Source organism: Amphiprion ocellaris, chromosome 5 (genome assembly GCF_022539595.1).
Source record: "Amphiprion ocellaris isolate individual 3 ecotype Okinawa chromosome 5, ASM2253959v1, whole genome shotgun sequence".
In the NCBI taxonomy this organism is placed as follows: domain Eukaryota; kingdom Metazoa; phylum Chordata; class Actinopteri; family Pomacentridae; genus Amphiprion; species Amphiprion ocellaris.
The window spans coordinates 30,112,395-30,134,277 of NC_072770.1; the positions used below are offsets into that span (position 1 = coordinate 30,112,395).

The 21,883-nt window shown below is 41.7% G+C and overlaps 1 protein-coding gene across 3 annotated transcripts in view; it reads left to right on the plus strand.

The window, feature by feature from the left end:
• Positions 1 to 781: 781 nt before the first annotated feature.
• Positions 782 to 21,883, plus strand: part of sema3fa (sema domain, immunoglobulin domain (Ig), short basic domain, secreted, (semaphorin) 3Fa) — a 51,753-nt gene continuing 30,651 nt past the window's right edge. Inside the window, exons 1-2 of one of the 3 annotated variants that reach the window (XM_023279782.3) lie at positions 782 to 1,162; positions 2,580 to 2,733. In XM_023279782.3, the coding sequence (XP_023135550.1) occupies positions 2,622 to 2,733 (112 nt within the window). In that variant the 5' untranslated portion in view covers positions 782 to 1,162; positions 2,580 to 2,621. Of the gene's footprint in view, positions 1,167 to 2,579; positions 2,734 to 21,883 lie in introns of all 3 variants that reach the window. The other 2 variants (XM_055010916.1, XM_023279781.3) reach the window with 2 other exon arrangements.

The window sequence follows — 21,883 nt, forward strand, 5'->3', positions numbered from 1 at the left end:
TAATTATGAACTGATTATTGCAAAATACTGCCTCACTCAGACAAAATATAGCTTACACTGCATTAACATGAGTTCCCATGTCTCCTGTATTACAGTGAGTATGTGTATTTTTCACAATTTATTCTGCAGTAAATCACTACGGGAGTATTTGACTTAGAATGATTCCACTGCGTGAGAGCCTTACAGAGCCTGTTTTATTTTAATCTGGCTTAATCTTTATCTAAAAATGTGCACTTTTTGGCTACAAATGGGAATGGAAACAGATTCCAATCTGTTACAGGCCATGGGTTTCATTTCAGCATTTACTCTCAACACTCTGGGTCAACTTTTGAGAAACAAATCACACTAAGCACAGTGGTCAATATGCCTGTGTTTCCATTCTTTATTATAAGTAAAGTATAACTAAAATCGTAAAATCCCAAAGAATGTGGCCATATGGAAAATGTGATGTGATAATTGCTGGTACTGGGGAATACAGCAGGACTCTGTAAATGATCAAAATGCAAGTCATCAAAAGGAGATTTAGTCCACTAAAGGGTCCATTTTTAAATAAAAGAAGATATTTGGTGTTGTGGCTGTAGCCCAATATGTTTAACAACTCTTCCTCTTAATGCTAAAGGGAATATGACATCTCCACATCCCCTCCTGCTGCTCACATTTCCACTTACTTTAGGCGGTTCTCCTTAAAACAAGTTTTACTTCTGTGGCCCCCTGGAGTGAGTGAAGACGCAGAGCATTTTGTGTTCATTTTTTGGGGAGGGACCGAGCACAGGGATGCTAAGGTAGGTTCCCTCCCCCATGGGTGTGTCCACAGCCGGGAGACCTCGGTCTATCCACCTGCAAAAGCCGCTCCCCCTGCACTACACACTTGAGCGTCGCTGCGCACGGCAGAACCCGCTCGTCTCCAGGAACAACTCTTTTGTTTGTCGCCTTCTGTAGTGGAAAATACTGAATCTGTTGATGCGATTTAGAGATCACTTTAAGTTAAAGCGGCTGCGTCAAGTTAATTTAAATCCAAGCTTTGTTTGGCTCTGGGATAATCGCGCAGGATCTGCTGCGGATACACTGATACTGCTGCCTGCGGACACAGGCGCTCCAACAACCCGGGTGGATGGTTTTAAATGGTCACCAGCTGTATCGCAGCATTCTCTGGACCTAACTGGTAGGTAAATCAGATATTACTTTGATACATGATAAGTTAAAATAATCATTTCTAGTGCGACAGATGTGCGCTTGAATCAATAGGAAGCCACATTTGATGGACTCGAACAGTGATAATGCCTGCGCTCCGTGCGCAAGCTCCAAAAAATGGAGTATTTGTGTATTTTGTAAAGTTCTGTGGAATAGTGTTAGCCAGAATATTAGAGGTGTATTGTTTTTAACAGTTCATTCAGCTTGTGTGCATTTTAATTCCTGGGGTGTCTCTCTGGCGTGTGGGAGGTCGTTTTTAATGAGCTATATTCTCAGATACTATTTTGAAATATTGCAAGAGCCAAGAGCAGTGAGTGTGTGTGAGGAACGTGAGTTTTAGTGGCATTGAAAGTTTCTGCTGCATGTGATGCTCTGTTATATGTTATAAATGACACGCGGTTCATGTTCATGTCCTCATAACTCAAAGCCCCAGTCAGGCTTTATTTTGGTTAACGGTCTACTTTGGAGTTCTGCCTTCAGGGCTCAGTGTGGAACTTGATCTTAAACCCTGACTGACAGTTTGACCTCAAGACTCTGATCCACGTTTACAACTAGATCAGTGACATGCAGGGATAATTACAGCAAAATACGCCCTCGCTAAAAATTGTTTCATTGTTTCCAGAATCTGCCTCTTCCAAAGTCACTCCACACAAGTTTTGTTGTTTTGTGACAAGGTATTGTGCACAGTTCTGCCACCTTGTACGCACACTGATAACTACGAGAGTCATCAGGTTCTTTTTTATGAGTATTTTATCTTCAGGTCTCTTTGTGGCAGATGACAGCATGTTGATGCGCTTTGTGATTTAATCTGCCACTGTGCTTCAGGCTCTAAGGAGCAACTCCACGCGTTACTGGTGGAATTCAGCTCTTGCAGTAAAATAATTGTTAAAATTCTTAAACTCTTGACCAGCTTTCTCAAACGTATCCTGTTTCACTGTGGTGGAAAATGAAGATCTGCAGAGAGAGAGGGAGAAAGCGGTGGGTTCTTTTGGCTGTCTCAGCTGGAAGGAGACTCTGCCCATTCACACCGTTTCCTTTATAGCACACAGAGGCAAACACCAGCAAGAACTATTGTGGGCGTTTAGGAAAGGCATATCACAATGACAGATTCATCAGAAAATGCACAAGCAATGATGAAAACCAAATTCTGAGCCAGAAGACCTTCTATCCAGACTCCTGGTTCGGGTTAGGTTGCTTGGCATATATTGCACAACATGTGTTCAAGACTTTTGCCATAAGCACAGCATGGACTGCATAAAATCTGATCCAGTTTTTGTGTCTCACCCCCTGCTTGACTCTCTGTATTCTCAAGTTTCAGTGCATAAAAAGCGAAGACCACACAATGCAGAAATGTCTGTGTTTGATGCTCATTCCTGTCTGTCCCTCAGCTCCTGGACTCTCCTTCTCCCCTGTTAACAAACAGAGGGACAATGTTGTGGGACAAACTGTGCTGGCTGCTGGCCCTGCTGGCCTTATCGTCTGGGGGGCTGCCCCATTCCAACGAGCCCCTGTCTGCTCCCAGAATCTTCCTGTCCTTCAAAGGTAAGGCACTTAAAATAAAGCTGTGTCTGTGACCCACTTTGCTGCGGTTCTGTGCCTCTCTGCAGACGTGCAGATTTGAATATTGGTGTAACAATTACGCCTGTCAGCTTACTTGATCTTGTCTAATAACTGGAATGGGTTCGTTATTGGCACCGGCTGAATTCAGGTCTTGGCAAGCCCGGCGTTTGTCCCCTCGGTGCTTTACAGTGAGTTTGATTGTGTGATTGTGTGAGAGGGGCCTGATGAGAGGGATGAGATGTGCTGTTGATTGTCCTGAACCATTCAGAGGCTTTAGAGAATATGTCTTCATCTAATCGCCTGGCTGCTATTAGTTCCCCAAACAGGCCTTTGTGTGACCTCAGCTCCCTCCTGAAATCAAGTCAGATTTAACACTTGGCTGGGCGCACACTCAGGGTGCAGATCCAGCATGTTATGAATGTTAGCCAGTGCCACATGAGACCCTGAGTGTGTGTTGAACTGTCCTGTTAAAATAGGTCTCGGCGGTGCAGTCTCCGCTGCTTTCATTCCATTGTCAGCAGTCATTGTGTCCGCGGCTGCGCCTCAGGTTTTATAGCACCTGTCTCTGAAGACGACTTTAATCAGACTCTGTTGAGTTTAGATCCCTGTCTTTTTATGAGATCACCACACTTCACTTCTCAGCTGTGTGTCTGAAGTTTGCTGGAGTGTGAACATCTGGGAACACTGAAAATCAAAGCACTGATGTTGCTAATGAATAATGTATGCTGTTGTGGAAAAACACACTTGCTGTTTTGCACTTCTATTTAAAAAAAAAAAAAACAATCCCGAAATATGAGAAATGTCTTGTTTTGCCTTGTGTTCCTTCATATTGTGGTCTTCCTGCTAAGCTGAGCTGAAGAGCTTTGTCGATGAAGGTTTTGCCGTTTTTCAGTCTCGCCTCCTCAGATATTTTGCTTATCAGTTTGTTTTCCCTCCCCTCATCCCTTGAATCCCATCTTTTCCTCTCTGTGTCTAATCGAGTCGGATTTCACACGCTAATGGTCTCACATATGCTTGGTAGAAAAGAGTTCATTTATTTTCTACTTCTTTTAATTGAGTTCCTTTTTGTTTTTAATTAGTTTTGGAGGTTACTTTATGCCTCACAGAGCAACTTCAGATAGCTGGAGACTAGAAACGCACCTAAGCTGTGCATTCCCTAATTGTATTGGTTTTGCACCATGCCACTGGGAATACTTGTGTAATGTGCTTTTATTCATTTTTTTCTGTGCCAGTGTACTTAAGGAAACACTTGGCTTTAGGCCTCATAATATGCTACCATACAGATATAGTTTGATGAGAGCCTTGTGATAAAATAATCCAGTTGATTTTTTTTTCTTTTTTAGCTTTTCAGTTTGATGATAAAAGGAAACAAGGAGACCAATGTTGGCTGCCAAGTGTAGCAGCTAATAGAATGAGTTGTTTTTGTGGTGTGTTGCTGAATTTCCCGCCTGTGACCCAGCCAGCCGTGTTTATCCATAAAGGTTACCAGTATCGCTTTTCACTCATTATTTGCATTTTATGAAGCTGGTAGAGAAGATTTTGCTACGTTTGGCGGAAATCCAAGTTTGTTAGAAGAGAACCCACACTTTCCGTCTCTGCTGTTCAAATATTTGCCCTCTATCAAAGCAACAGACAGTGGGTCAAATACAGTACACACATGTTAGTAAAGAAAAAACACATTTCTCATAAAAATACAGTATTAGGATTGTAGTTTAGTGTGATTATCTTGGAAACCCATCTTGCAGATGCTGCCATTTATTCATCGCAACCATTAAATTGTGTCTGGTATTGAGATATTTATCTGTATATGCTGTTTTGCTGAAACTCTACAACATTACAAACCTGATTAAATAATATTACATGTAAAATCACTGTGATATGATGGTTCAAAGACTAAGACAGCCTCACATTTTGGTGCTTAACTCTGACTTTATTGCCTGAGCTGTTTATTTTTGTACTATATTATTGTGAGTTGTTTCATCATTTCCCTTCATTCACTGATTGAATAATACCATTGATTTTTATCTTTAGCTCACAGTATGTTAACAATACAGAAGCTCCATCTTCTAAAGCGCAGTAATCCGGTCAGTAAGTTTTCAGTACCAGACCTTGTAAAAGTGGTTTTACAATGTAAACCACCACCATAAACCTAAGCTGATAAATTTGCCTAAAGCAGCTACTGAGTATGTTAGTCCAGGCTGAGTTATTAACTGTGATAAGGACCAAGTGAGCAAACAGAGGCTAAGACCAAAGGAATGTCCATTCAAAGCAGATCATCAACCCAGACTTCAAAAGAGCTGAAAAATAGCACACACACACACACACACACACACACACACACACACACACACACACACACACACACACACACACACACACACACACACACACACACACACACACACACACACACACACACACACACACAGACACACACAGTTAAAACATACCAGACAGCAATGCATCTCTCAAACTAAACAGTGCATGTTTTCCAAAAAAGGAGAATTTAACCACAGCATCCAATGTTCTGCAGTTTATCTGTTCACTCAAAAGTGCAGCTGAGGTTTTGAAAATGCGCTTTTCAGATAGGATTGTGCGTTATAAGATGATCTACAGCAAAGGTTTCATTTGTGCAGTTCTGTAGGTGTATTCTCTCTCATAAAGGCTGACCGAGACTGGCTTGGATCAGCTGCTGAGAACTCCTATATTTACTTTTAAACAAGGTCTGTAATCACATGCTATTTTAGTGCGCAGGGCTCTGCAAGGTTGTGACCCTTCAAACAGAAGCCAGTCACACCCGAGGTTAACTGCCCTCAAACTGTGGGAGAATAGCACCATATTAACAAGTAATAGCTTGTTAGGCTAATCCTCAGGCACATTTGAAAGTGTTTAACTTTGTTTTTCTTCAGCCTCTGTAGTCGGCGGTGGAACACCTGGGCACAAGGTTAGCTCTGGGAAGAAGGCCTGGAGAGAAAAGACAAAGCCAGGCAGTCCTGTAATTGGACTAATTCTCAGGGAGAATCTTAAAGTTGCTGCAGCCTTTGCTCTCACCCCCTCCAGACAGTCTTTTTGTCCCGTGTAATGGGTCGATGGTTGTCACGCCCGAACAAAGACTTTGCTATCTGCTCATCTCTCCGAACAGTTTTCAGGGTTAAGATCAGAAACAGCGACATGTCCTTCATCTCTTTATTCTTTGAATAATTCGGAGCTGCTACTGAGTTTGAACTTTGCTGCACATTCTATTTCTGACTCTCCAACAATAGACACTTTCCACAGATTATGTGCTATGTGCAGATTTATGTATATATAGCGCATGGGAAGAGACTTGTGCCTTCCACATGTTACATCAGTGTGACATTCCTCTATGTAGGTGGTCCCGTACTGTTGGCAGCTTTTTGTCTTCTCTGCTGAAAGAGAAAGCGTTATTGTAATAATTCTTCTTGTCTTGCCATGACATATCACACCTTTCCCCCAGATTGTTAAAGGGATACCAAAGCACAGTTTGCACCTCAGCCAACTTTCACACTCCTTATGGGAGTTTGACACTGGAAACCAAGTCGTGCTGCAATGACATCTTAGCAGGCAATGAGCTGCTGAAACCTTCTGCACAGCTAACCCGATCTAACGTCTAGCGAGGTGGAGTTCAGACAAATAAGGTTCTTGTCTGCATTATTCCTATAAACATGAAAAATCACACAATCCTCCACCACTCCTCTGCAAGCTCCTCCATTTGTCTTGATCTGTCTCTTTCAAACAAAGGCTGCATGAAACCATCGTGTTCGATTTGGCTAATCACTGGGGAGACGGCAAATGCATTCAGTCTGCAAGTGTGTCATTCTCATAACCCAGAAACCTTCCCACTGTTCAGCCACAAAACTAATGTCATTAATTAGCTGTATCATTAGAGTACATTACACATCACAGAGGGTAATATTATATTATATTACATGCATCATCAAAGATGTTAAACATAATGAGACATGCATTGCACAGAGAAACATACTTGGTAGATTTCCCCAATGTAGTCGCAGGCCTAATAAATAAATCCGTAATATGATTATCATCTATAGTGGAAGGTGCTGATGGTATGACTTTTGATAATGAAGAATTGTGTGCAGTACAGTGGTGTCCAACTTGCTCAAAATATGTGATTGTAATGGATTTTTTTGTGCATTCTTAGAACTGATGGTTTAATTAAGGACTTTTTGTTGGCAGATCCACATGGGATTCATTGTGCTGCAACCGTTTTTCAAAGGGTTTCCTTGATTCCACTGGTTTGCTGTGTCATTCTTTATAGTACTTAAACAGTAAACCTTCTCTACGGTGCTCTGTCACAGTTATTTGAAACACATCTGGGATATAAAAGGCAGAAAAGTTGTGCACACAATATTTTTTATCCATGATTTCTTTGAGCCAGAATTGTAGAAGAGTAGAAGAATGTTCTGCCATCAGTGAATCTGTGAAAAGTGATGTTATCTTGATTTTTAATGACAAGGGAGGATAATAACAAGTAGTGTTCAAGCTATGAAAGGAAAGTACTGCAACTAATTCATGCTGCTGGACATAAATGTCATGCGGTCGCACATTTTTTTGTCTGTTTATTTCTAAGAAACAAGCAAGAAGAAGTAGAGGCACTGATCTGATAGTTTTTTCCAAAGAAGCAAATAATCATTTTGTCTGGGTTAAAGTTTGCTGTGCAGTATTATCTAATTCACATCCTCAGTGGCCTTCTGCCTACCAGCCGTGCATGTTTGCTTCTTTCCCAGCAGATAAGCATCATGGGTACATGAGGTTCACAAATTTGTCATAGCCCTTAACTGCTCCAACCCACATGAAATCCAATTCTGAGAAACTGTAGAGGATGCAGAGCTTTTATAAATGTCCCTTGGTCATGTTTCTGCTCATGTGTCCGTACTACTTGGATGCACTGAACTCTCTTTGTATGCGTCACCGAGGCAACATTTGTACCTGTTGGCAGTCTGCAGTCCAAAATTGCCTTCTTTTTTTCCTATTATCTCCATTAGAGAATGTCACGGCACTGAAAATGTTTCCACAAAGTAATGCGCAGTGGCTGTGGCACGCAAGCCCCCAGCAATTATTACAATACTTTGCTACTCTCTCTCTAGAGATGCTGCTGCTGGTAGAGGAGGAGGAGGAGGAGGAGGAGGAGGAGGGGAAGGGTGGCGCATCCCAGCAACCTTTGCTCTGCAGGATGCATTCTGTCAAACTATGATTATTCAGGAGAGAGAAACAGAAGGCGACAGCTCCAGCGCTAAATATAGTGTCCTTCCTGTCTGTTTCTTTCTCTTTTTATCTCCCTCTCCTCCTCTGCCTCGTCATCCTCCACCTCCTCCTCTGCTTTTACTCCACTCTCGCACCCTCCTCTCTACTTGCCTGTTGATAAGAGGCTGGCAGTGTGGGATGAGGGAGGAGAGCACCCAGTATGTCGCCCACAGCGGGGGCTCACTGTTTTAGCACAGGCAGAAGGCGAAAGGGGAGGAAGGAGGGGTCTCTGACGTGCCCAGACTTTCCTTGAGATGAAGAAACAGCAGTGAGGCATCAGGAGGGATGTATATGGGAGGAGTGGGTCACGTCTGGGAGCAGAAAAAAGGTTTTACATACTAACATGCTGTAAGTACAGTGGGAAGATGTATCTGAGGCTTTTAAGGAAATAATGCGTCCGTATGTTTTAGTTACTTTCATTCCATAAATCGTTGGCTCCCCACGTTTTAATGATATCACAGAGAGAAATGCACGTACAAATCACTGCTCCCAATGAAAGGCACTAAATTGAAAAGAATTTTCCCCCAATTTAAATATTTCTTTTGAACTGGCATGCAGAGCCTAAGCACTTATTAATGCTGGAATCTCCCCCTGTGGTGATTAAAATGCACAACATCCAAATGAAACCATAATCACCCCGCTATTTATTATTCCTGCTAGTAGGCATTTTAATCATAGATTTAATTATTTGTACTGGGGTGGAGCAGACCTTCTCATCCAGCTTCATCAGAATAAGTTCAGTTTATTGAGCAAGTTGACATGCATCCATATAAATAAACGCAGTGAAAGCAACTTAACATTTTGACTGATGATTTTCCACAATCATTCGAATCATTTCCATTCAGCTAAAAACAGCCGGATGAAATAGGAATAGTTCAGTCACTACTTTTGTGTTCTCCACCATTCACTCCCTTTCTTCTGCTATGATTTAATGACATCAACTGTTTATCTTGGGCTACTAAACTTCTAATATTCAGCTGATTGCATTTCAATGAGCATATTGACAGTAACATCATGGATTTAGTTTTGAAGCCAAAGCACACAACCAAGTGAAAAAGGTGGAATCTACAACTTGGAGGAGGCCATTTCTCAGATTCGCAGCAAAAAGGTGACAGTCAAAGGTGAGAATAGCACTAAACTTAAAATAATAGAGGCAAAAAACATTACCAGAAAAAGGCATTTAAATTATTTAGCACAATTGTTTATGACAATTAATCATCAACCGAAATTTTATTATTATTTCAGCACTCATTTCAACTTCGACTTTGTAGATTTCTTTCCCTTTTTCTGAAAACTTGTGCTTTGATTAATTAAAATTAAATTAAGTAGAATTTTGACACAGATGGCACAGAAATATAGTTTTGTCATTTTGGTTTTGGAATTCTGCTTTTTCATGGTTTTAATTCATTGATTTGATGTGACAGAACAGATCAGTTTTCAGTTATTTTATCTTCTGTACTTAATACTACACATGTCCATTAACATCAAATGCTTGTGTTATGAAGAAGCTGCCTTCTCATTGTAACTGGAACACAAAACACTGCATCAGCATTGATAAATACAGCAGTAATGACCATGATGAAGACTGCGCTAACATTTTGTTCTTTCAGACACAGAATCTGAAACAAATTTTTAACCGTCATGATCGGAAATTTTCCAACTAAAATGCTTCATGGCAGTTGTGCTTGACTTCTTCTGCACATAGTTGATGCTTTGCAAGTTCAATATGAAGCTCTTTTCAGTTCTGTGTTTGCTGTGTAAAGGGGGGCAACACTCAGCAGGGGCTGAAAGACAGACACACTATGATGGATGTGGGAGTGTGTGTGTAGGTGAGCGATAGACAGTGTGTGTCTCCCTGCCCCTGCTGTAACCAATTTTTGTAGATCGAAATGTGACAGACAAGATAAAAATAGATGTAAGCCGCAGCGGTGCATCACACCCATGTCTTTTTTATTCCCTCGTGTTTGAGAAAAGTGTTTAGTGTGGACTTTGTAATTGTTTTCTTTTGCACCTCAGAGCACTTTGTAGAGCCCATAATTCTTGAGTTGTGATTTTAATCATTGTCAGGGCCAGATTATTATGCAGTGATGAACCTCTCCACCTGCAGAACAGGGGCAGCAGGGTGGGGGAGCTGAAGAGGAGGACGACTGCTGCTGCGATTAGAGACCGAGTCAGAGAACAGGACGGTAATGGCTTTTACTTAAGATTCAAAGTGACAGGGAGGAATGGGAGAGAATCTTTTAATATTCATTTCAAGTCCGTGTGTTTATGTCTGTATTGTTTGTGTGTCTGTTGTGTGTGGGTGCTCACATTCTTGCAGAGCATCTTCTGAAAAGAGCTGCTATCTGTGACACTGCTTTGGTTTGGTTGCCATAGCAGCATCTACCTGTCACTCCTCACAAACTGAATCGGGTTCAAATGATTCTCTCCACAGAGAAGAGGTGGGACGCAGTCACAGCTTTGTGCTTATTTCCCCAGATGTCTGCTGTCTCGCCTGCTCACAGGAAATCCTGAAGTAAAGCGGCATCACGTCTCAGTTGAGACGAATGTGGAAACAAATTTGCTAAAACTTCAAACAAATCGACTTTGATGATTCTTTGGCGTGATCTTGTGACGTTGCTGTGGAGGAATGGAGAATTTAGTGAGAGAATAGATGAAGGATTGATCTCCGCCCGGCTGGACGTGCTCTCCAGATGTGGCTGAGGTGTGGGAGTCTCTCGGGGGTTTGCGGCTCTAACTGAAATTAAGGAGACAGCAGGTCAAGGGCACCTCTCCACTTGTTTACCTTAGACAGCTATCATTCATTTTCATTTGTCTGTCAGTGTTGGGATCTTGTTACTGCAGTGTCATTGACCTCATTCATATGGTGGCCATTTTGAACATGTGGGGTGGTTCTCAGGATACATACTGTCTTATAAAGCTGGTTTTGTGTTTTTGTATGTATGAAAACCTCTAAACAACCTTTAATAAGAACAGCAACTTAATGCTGCCTAATTTTCAGCTTGACTGGTTTCCACAACAAAGAAGTCACGCTATAGTTCTTTGGCTATGAGTCCTTTAATCGATTCATCCAATAAAAAAGAATAAATGGCAACACTTAAAACATTTCTTTTGTTAAAACTCTACGTCTTTTACTCTAGTGATTTCGATTGAACTTTCTCCAAGCTTTGTATCACTGCTGTTTTCATGAATGTTTTAATATTACATCCATTTATCAAGCAAACATACAAAATCACTTGCTGTTACCAGCTTCTACAATGTGAAGATCACTGCCGCTCCTAAAACTTTAAATTACTTTTTCTGACTTAAATCAAAGAATTACCACACAGAATAGTAACGGTCCAAATATTTTTCATCTGAAGTCACATCTCCAAATCACTGGATTGATTTTCTTTGTAGTGTTTTCAAAGGGCACTGTGAAGTGTAACTGTAAGTGCATGAAGTCTTCTGGCACACTGAATATGAATGACAATCGATTTGTATTTGCTCTTTCAGGGACCACACTAAGAGTTCAATAACTATGTGGAAAAGGTCACTGATATTTATAGGCACAATAACTGGATAGCAGTCTTTAAATGACTGTTCAATCAGCACCAGCTTACTTTGAATTGGTGATTTGTCAAGCAAAAGCTCAAAACATTCTTTGTCCAGCCTTTCTAATGTAATAGTTTTCTGCTTGCCTCATTTTTAAATCTTTGCAAGTTTAAAATGGACAAGACAAGCTATTTTAAGACATTACCATGGACATTCATCACCCTTTCTTGACATTTTATAGATTAAAAATCAATAAATTAATAATGTAAATAGTCATTTACTGTTTCGCTGTCCTATCAGTACAGGTGTATCTGAGAGTGACTCTACATTGCAAGATACAAGCTGGAGAATAGTTATTGATGGTGCTATTGTCGATGTCGTTTGTCTAAGAGGATTTTTCTGCTGCCCTTTCACTCCAACGTTACCTGAGTTTGACTTGCATGACTACAGACCTGGTCCCATTGTACAGAGACTGATGTTTTTTTTCATTAACAAGTATAATCAGCATTTAATGGCAAAACAAACACAAGTTAAAAATCTAAAAAAAAAAAAAAGTGCATTGTAGCAACCGTAAATGCTGCAAATGTCTTTTCAACTCTTCCTGTTCCAACTCAGACATCTAGAAGAAAGAGTAAGTGAAGACAGAGATGCAGAGAGACAGAGTCTGATAAGGGGCGAGAGAGAAATGAGGATTGTCGGGAAGATACGCTGAGAGGAGGGAAAATGTGAAGGGAGCAATAGAGCAGAATCAGACGGGGCTCTGAGAGTGCTAATGGACTACAGGGCATCAGTGTCAGGTTTGCTATCTCAGCCAGAGCGTGGATATATGGAGGGATTTGAGAATGAAAAGGAGGAGAGGAGCGTGGGTGCACAAAGGCATACTCAGGACAAATTGTGTGTCTGCTTCCCATTAGCTGTGTGTGAGTGTTAGATGAGATGGTTTACTTAAACCAACAGCCTCCGCAGGTCAGCACCGTGCCAATGCTCTGGCAGTAACCTCGCACTGTAAGGTCTGACGTTAGAGTCAATGAAAACTGCTGACTTTCTTCACACTTCCATATTGTCATACAAATTGTCTTAGAAGGAGTGTTGCAAGTGATTTGGCAAAGGGGGACGTTTGGACTGTAGCCTGAAGTGCATTTCGAACCATACGTCTCTTCACGAACAACACAAAATAATGAGACGCCGACTTATACAAATATTTCCTTCTGCAGTGTTTATGAGATCAAAGTCTCGCACTTCATCAGTTTGGCAACGTTTTAATGTGAAACGCTTCCTTTCCTGAGTGAGAGGTCAAAGTTGTTTTTAGGCAGAAGCTGGCCAACCTCAAACACCCACAACCTCATGAAATTTTTCAGGTGTTGGACTTTCAGTCTATGAAGCCTCTGTGTGTGCGTGTGCGTTGGATGAGGGCCAAGTAGCTTTCCGTGTGATTATGGCAGAAATGAGGCCTGTGGTTGAGCCTTACCATGATCCTGTGGGAGGCTGCAGTAGTGGTGTCTCACTATTGGATTTAAAAAGCCAGAACATTCCTCCTCCTCCTCTTCCTCCTGCCTCCCGTCAGAGCTGTGTTTCATCATTTAGTTAGTACCCCTCTCCCACTTTCATATTCTCTGCATACATTCCCTCTGCATGATGCGTAACTGGTGAAAACTGAGCCCCTGTCAGATGCTAACATCATTACAGAAGCCTACCTTCGAAGTTTGAGATGTAAAGCTTGGTAAATAGCAAAGCCCTCCTTGTCAGATTGATTTCACTCGAATCGGATTTGTGTTCCCCGTCTTCCATTAGCCGCTGTGGCTTCAGGCGAGTAATGTCTTGAGTTTGAAGGTCAGACCTCTGAGTGAGATCACGCCTGTGTGGCAGAAAACCCCCCTGAACTCACCTCATACTGGGAGAACAACAGACAAGAGCCAGGCCGAGGAGGAAGGGCATAATGTGCTGGAACATGAGGTTTCCAAGCCTTGTTTTCTGAGTTTGTACACTCATGGGCTTCCTGATAATGTGCTGATTGTGGAGGGGAGGAGATGGCCTCTCTTCCCTAATCATTGTGGCGGTTGCATTGACGTGATGCCAAGATTTTCTTCATGCCTGCCCCGTTCACGCCTCTTTGCCTCCCAGCTTTGTTGGTCAGCCCTGTTCTCAGGAACCTTCTCTAGGTGTCCCTAATGGTATGTTGGCAGTGCTGTCCATGGCATCTGTGCCATATGTGTGTGTCTGTGTCGCTGCATACATATGTATGAATGAGAAATCGGAGTAAGGGCCTCCTATGTTGCTGTTGTTATTGTTGTTGTTGGTGTCGACGCCTCACTCATCCCCGTGAATGGACTGCTTGGTCTCAATAGAAGAGGGGCGTTTGTGTGGGTTGGGTCCATCATTCATTTACTTCATTCATGTCCCCGGGGAAGCGGAGGGGGAGTGGCATACAACATTGGCATGGCATTAATGCTCAAAGCATCTCTGTCTGTCCTTTGCCTCCCTCTGCTCGCTCTCTCCCTCTCTGTCTCTCATCATTCTCGTCTCTTACTTTTCCTCCTCTTGGCATAAATGGCGAAACAGTCATCACTCAAAGCTTGGCTATGATCCTGGCTTTCATGTTCTGTAGCATTTCATGTTAGATGAATTGATGCTCCTCTGGACCTTTTGCTTCACCGCACTACAATGATGGAAGACCACAGACAGCCTTTCAGAGAGCTTATAAGAAGCAGCACCTCCTGGCACAAACACAGAGGCACAAACTTTTTTCTCCATGGCTGACGGATCTAGTTTTAATGTGGGCCGAGAATCCGACAGAGGAAACAAAAAAATGTCTTTTGACACTGGGAAGATCTCCAATCCAAATGGTGCTTTGTTCAAGTGTAATTGCATTTAGGAAGTATAAGATGCTTGGAATTCATTAGTGTATGGCTTTGATTATTCTAGTGTCATTAACAAACAGGATTGGTGCACAGCGTGAAATTTACCTTTTCACTGCCGTGGCTGGATTACACTGTTCCATTAAACCATCTATGCATGATTAATTAGTCACAAATCTTTGCACAGCATTATGAGCAAATTAGGCCATACACAGAAGAGGAACATCACATTTATTTCAGCTACACCATACTGCATGCTGTGGTGTTTAACTGAATTACTGTGCATTTTGTGTCATTAGAAGCTGAAAAATATTGTTTTATGCAAAGCTTGTGCAAATGAGGTGAAGTTCTACAGATTAGCCTAGCATTTCAACAAATCCTGCTCATGCTGTTGGGGTTAGTATTCACAAATACATATTCTTGTGCACAGGATCATGCACAGCATTTTCAGGTATGTCAGTTGTGAAGCTATCTCATTCCCAGGCCCTCAAACAGAGCCATTTTGTCAAAGCAGCAGGCGTCTTAGAGATATAAGTTGTCCTTTGCTGTCACCCATGTTAATTTTGTGGCTGAAAGATCTACAGGATTTTTTCTACTTAAAAAAAAGCCCCATAAGGAAGTTAGATGGATGTTGGCAGTGTAAGTCACAGACATTTCATCCAGGAGCTTTGTGTCCTGTGTTTGGACTGGGTTTCTTTCTATTTCCACTTGTGGCTTAAATTCGTTTTCACTCATTGGTTATGTTTAGGCACCAAAACTTGGTTACATTTCGGGAAAGATTGCGGTTTGGGTTTAAATACACCCTTTCACAACACGAGCACATGTTACAAGGCAAACTTGTCAGTGACAGTGACAGCACCAGCAGGAAACATTTGGCTACAAACTCATGGCATCTGTTTCTGGTATTCATGAAATTTTATTGGGCTTTCAGATTACTCTGCACATTGAAAAATTATGCTCCAGGGTACCCAATGTGACGCCAAGTAGTCCTAGTAAAGTGATTGTGTTTAAAAAGGTTGGGAGGAGGACAAGGCTGTGTCTCTTAGCAGCTGGCTCCACAATCGAAGTGTTTCATTGTGTTTTTAGTACAATACACAAAATGTAAATAATGCAGTATGAATTGCTGAAAAGTATATTTTTCACTTGTGTTGGAACCACATTTGCTCCTTTATACTACAATACTTGATAAAAGTTAAGATTGTCTCATATCAGCTGAGACTCAACTATTTCTTCAAAACTTTTAAAAGCAGTACTGTTTTATAGAGGTTATCTCCCCTCTAAGTTTACATGAATACATTTCTAATAAACTTGGAGGAAATTTCATCAATCTGCAAAACATCATGAACTCTTAAGATAAGGAAATGGACACAACCACTTGTGTATCATGAGATTAACTGTGCTTTATACACTTTTGGTACTGAAGTAGCTTTCTGGCAGTAAAAAGCCTATTGGCACATTCAGTTTGAATCACTTTGTTGCTAGAAATTTATTATAGCAAGAACGGTTTGCGTGACAATCAAAAGATCATTTCTCAGCACTCTCAACTCGTTCTTGTGTGAATATTGCAAAATATCCACTAGTTCTTGAGATGATCATAACCAGACTGCTGGAAAAGCTACAAGAGAAAATATGGCAAGCTGCAAACAAACAAGCCCCAAATGCAGAAAAAAAAAAACCTACTTGTCTGCTGCTCAGATCTGATGAATGAAAAACAGATAACAAAGATATGAGAAGGGAGTGTGAGAGAGGATGAGAGAGGCTGCTCATAAAGGAAAGAAGTCTCTCTCCATTCCTGGTGTGGATCAGGCCATGTTTGGGTACCTTATCAGTGCAGAGCGGATGGCTAAGCGCTGATTTATGACAAGGTATGACAGTGTAAGATAAGAGGGGTTTTTAGCCTCCATGTGTCTGTGCAATCACCGGCCCCTTCAACACCCAACGTGAGGACGGATGGAGGGTGACTGTGACCAAGATTTCCCTCTGTCACGCATGTTCCTTTCCTCCAACTGATAAGACTGCTACCTTCCGTTCATTTCTCTGTTTCTCTTTATTTGTATCACTATCATTCTCTATCGCACAGTTACTTCCAACAAACGCTTTCTTTTGTAAAACATAGCAGATGTTGCCGTGTAGATGACTGTTGTGACGTGCCAACTTGCACCCAGCAAGGATTTCTGAATTCTAAAGTAAAAACTTGCATGCAGGGGAAGTCTTCATGTGTTGCATCATGGCTGTTTAAGTGGTGAAGAGGTCATTTCAACATTTCTTATCTATCTCTGCTACATACTGAATCTCACTGAGCAGAACTGCCAACAATAACATACCAGAGGAATCTTCACCATTTTCCGATTCGCTGTATTTAGAGGTTTGTTCCACCGGTTGAATGTAACTGATAAAGCCAGTAGTCTGAAGAAGGGGTTTGTCTCTTTGGCCCATTTCATGCCTGGACTGCAGTAATTGCTGTGTAGTATTGACATGAAGGGTTTATATGAGCCACAGGGCTTGATGAGTCAGACATGCGATCTTGTGTATCATGTTTTTATCTGTCACCCATACCTCACTCCTCAGTATTATCACTTCTAGCTCATTTTATCTGCAAAATCACACCATTTAATGTCACAGTTTAATTTTGGACGCGTATTAGTATGAATTTGACACCGTTCACACATCTTCTCCTCAGCGCCACGAAGCAGATATTCCTCTGAATGCTGACCCTTATGGTCACGGGTGAGAAAAAGGCCATGGGGTCGTGGGGTAGGATGTCCCAGCTGTCTATCAAACATGAAAGCCACCAAATTAACAGCCACTGGTGGTTTAAAAGGTAAGGCCGAGTGCGTCAGTCAGCGAGAGAAGTAAAGAGAAAAAAAAGGCCATGGATTACACAGACAGACAGTAATCTATGGGTCTGTCAGCCTCGTCACTCAGCCTGACCTTGGGTAGCTTTGGTTTAATTGCAGGGTGGGATGAGAGAGTGGGGCCCAACTTTAGCAGACAATTCACATTATCCATTAAAGATGTAATGGCTGCCAACATGTTTCATCTTGAATGACATTTTTTCGCTTTCAAAGCACATATTTAACCTATTGGAATGTAAATGATCATTTTCAGGCTGTAATTATTTTCAGCGGAGCCCCTTCATTTTCACATGATTCAGACCGTTCGTGTTGGGAAAGATCGCAACATGTAACATTCCTCTGGTCACATACTGAAGTTAGCTTTGTCAGAGGATACTTGAGCAAATGTAACCTCAAGTCTGATTGCATTGAGGTCTTCTATATGATGATTATACCACCTGTCTTCTGCCATTGTCTGAAGTGTGTCAGTCACAGTAACTCTAAATTAAAAAATATTTTTGCCATTTTATGGTCACTTAAAAATGGATGTATGGGTTAAAAGATGCAACTATTTCCATAACAATATCCTATAATATTCCCACTGTCTACATTCCTTTCTGCCACCCCTCCCCCCACTTCTGCCTCTTCTGCCTTCGCCACAACTTCCCCCCTCCATTCCCACTATGTCCATCATACTAGCACTAAGAAAAAATGAATGCCCTTGACTGACGGTCATCATCCCCTACTTTGTTGTCTCCGCTCATCTCCTCCCTTTTAGACCGAGCAGACAGACAGACAGCAAATGGACAAGTTAACATGGATGCTCTTTCACTCACAGCATCCAGTCAGCTAATTCTCCCCAGTTGGTCTCCCTGCTTTCTTTTCTTCCCGCCGCTCTCACCAAACTTTCCTGCTGATTTTCACTGAATGTTGGAATCACATCTCCCCGGTGTCTGCATGCGTGGATGTGAGGCTGTAATAAATTTTCCCTCATGTTTTGCGAAGGCACTAAAATACAAAACCAGTTAACTGTTGAAAAGGAGACAGACAAAAGATGGTTGATGAAAAGAGGCAGTGGGAGGCTGGACTTACTGATAACTGCCGTTGCCTGCAGACAGAATATCAGTTTATCTGAAGTGTCAGTTCATGCACACTTCAGTACATGCCATAAAACTCATAATTTCCATTAAAGAATCACTAAAGAGAAGGCAGCTGGACCTGCACAGACTCAGGAATAGTGTTTTAGTTGCTGCCTCATTTTGACCTGTTCTACAGAGGATCAAGTGATACTTACTGTAAGCAGCTATCACCCATGAAATGAAAATACCTTCTTACATTTCTGGGACTCACTAGCTCTCACCCAGGCCATAAGAAGAAAATATAATATCGTTCCTAAGCTGCTCCCAAGTAATAACAGCTCAGGTGTTACTTCTAATAACTTGTCAGGGAATATCTGTGTGTATGTTAGACAATATGCTGAAGAACTGTCTGTGTATTTTCCTGGTTAATTTGTTTTTCTTATTCAAGCCTGTTGTCGCAGGGCTTAAAAGAGGTTTTCCCTGAGTGTAATTATCCTCAGAATTATCTGCCGAGGTCAATGCCATATTGATCTGCTGGCTGACCAGTGCGCAGTTGGGCCACTAATGGAATGGATTACTAGAGGAATGCTGGGTTTGATCTGTTTGCAGAAGAACTTCTCTGGAGGGAGTGTGCTTTGAAAAATCTCGACCTTTGTAGAGATGTCAATTAACCATGACTTGATGGGGCAGCTGCGTGACTAAATATTGATATATTATTGCATATCATATTGAAAGCAAAGACAAACAAGATTTACAGATGTGCTCATGGCACTGTGGGACTGCAGCTAACATTAGTATGCTAACATTTTCAAACTGATGCAACAGACTAATGTTTAGCAGGTATCTTTGCCATGTTCACCATCATAGTTTGGCATGTAAAATTTGCCTTGTAGCACAAAAAAACACAACTTAGACTGCTATTTTGCAAGAATTTGGTTATAAATAGGTGAGGAATAAATAAAAAGTTCTGGGAACTAGAGGTATTACAAACTATATTGACACAGACATGCAGTTCCACGACAATTCATCCAATAGTTGTTGCTGAGTATTACAAAAAAACCCCCACAAATATCAGTCTGTAGGTGACACTAGCGAAAGACTCAGGGGATTGCTAAAGTCACAAGAGCTCTTCTACTGTGGAACCTGTCAAAATTCACGTCTAATTGTTTGCCTAATCCATCCAATAGTTGTGATATTTCAGGTTGGACTAAAGCAGTGGACCGAGAAACAGACCATCATTGTCATCCAAAAAGCAATGTACAAAGTAAATATTTCTAATGTCAAGGATCAAGAAATTGTTGGAGGGTATATTCCTCTTATGAGTTCAATTCAGCTGGTTTGCAATAAAAAGTTTCCATGTCTGCCTCTGTCTTTGTAGCAAATTTCCTTCCTTGTTTTCTGGGCACAAAGCCTGTCAGACAAATGAGCACGTCCTCACTGCAGGCCTGAGCTCCAACACCCCGTCTGAGGACCACGCCACACTGCTCAACAACCAGCCGCCCGATTGTTGGGTATTATCTGGTTGTCCCTCGCCTGTCATATGGCATTAGCGCACAAGGCCTGACCCGGGATCTGTGCTGACACGTACCTGGTTGGGGGTGACCCTGCCATTGTCCGGCGGTGACGTGGGGTCAAGTGGGTGCATGCAGCAGCAGGGTCTGCAGTATTATGTCGACCGTGCAGAAGCAGATGGGGATTCTGGCGCTCCCCTTTTAGTGGGTTGTTGTATGATAAATTCACAGATGTCTATGACCCTGAAGCTCAACTCGCTGCTCTGTGTGACCATTTAGGATTCAGGGCAGTTTTATACTCGCATGAAAAACCTCAAATCTGTCATCATCTCATTTCACACCTGATACAAGCTAAGGCTTAAAAATGTTCTGAGCAATACAGTTCCAAAGGCTGCAACTGAGCATTTTTTTGTGCATTTTCATCCACTTGTATTAGTGTGTGTTTTGAATTCCTCCCTTAAGAATGAGTGTAAAAGGCACAAAAAAAGACCTCAAAAAGTTTTGTCACTTGGCTGAGGTCAAAAAAATGTGTCTCTCCAGGTGGTCTCGTAGTCTAGGACACACACTATACCCCCAGTCAACTCCAGCCAGAGACCTTTGTTGCTTTCCATCCCTGTTTCTGTCTCCAGGGTAGCTGACAAAAACGCCACATGGTGTTTATGGACAGAGGAGACACAGTCATTCACTAAAATATTATAAATGCCATCTTAGCTTGGAAGCAGCAGTGGAATCACTTCATGTATGTGAGTTATTGGTCCTTTTTTGCAAATGTGAGTAATTATGCAAAACATGAGCCAGTGGAACCACATACCCGCAAGCATTTTATCAGTATTTTTTGTCAGTTTCTTAGAAATTTGCTCCAAATTTGCGCAACATTTGGATGAAAGCATAATCACATTAGACGTGGCACATGACAGCCCTCTTCATTCAAGAGTTAAATACTTTTAAAGGGTGAAGTATGAGCCTGACAATCATAGCAAAATCCATCATCACTGCACGCATTTCCCGCATTGCCCTGCTTCTTCCACCTGTGGCATGCTGGGTGCCAAAGAAAGGAGCGAACGAATCAACAGCAAAAAGCGTCTGTTATCTCAACGGACTGGTATGCAGACGGAGGCTAGTGGATACTGGCAGGATCAGACAAGCCAAGAAAAAGAAAAGGTGTCAGAGGAAGCTTGATGACAAATGAAAACGGCAATAACCAGGCATGATTGAAGATAGATGGGGATGCTTTAATTTTTGGTATGGCTGCATGCATGACAGCACCTTCAGAGAATTCACACCATGGTCTAGGTGGTGCACAAGGCTGGAGGAAATGCTATGTCTGTGGAGTGTGAAGCAGGACAGGAAAATGATAAATGATCTGGAGATATTTGTTTCCTCATCACTCCTCAGTGGGAGATAATTCAGTTTTATTTAGCAAAATAGAGGAAGCATCCTTTTGGTTATCTGGCGTTGGCCATCAAATGAAAATCATCGAAATGAATGGTTGGCTTAGATGATTAAAAAGACGAAAATGTTTTGGCCTGTTTAGTTAAAGCGAGCTTTGGTCTCAACATGCAAAAGTACAGCAGCGTCTCTTTACTTCAGTTATGTCGACTACATTTTCACCACATGTATTGCTTTCTAGGAAAGGAAGAACACTGCCTCAGACCACAACCTGTACAACACAACAGGACCTTCATATACAACAACAACATACATAATGTGTTGTTTGCTAGAATGACAAGTATAACATTTTTTTTCTGACTGGGACAACAGTGCCAGTGTCAGTGCTTTACAAAACTGTTACAAATTACTGTTGTATGTTTTTTTTAATGGGTTTTCCCATTGGACACCAATATGGTAACTTTTGATTCATCTACAAAAACAACTGATGGCCAGGAAATGCAGCTTTGAGTGTCAGTAGACAGCCATCTCCTGAGACTTTCTGACAACTCTGACCTCCGTCTTCTGTGGACTTTGCGACTTTTGAACAATGTCACACTATTTCCTCCTTGACCCCTGAGAGACAAGAGTTGCAATCCTAAGGAGCC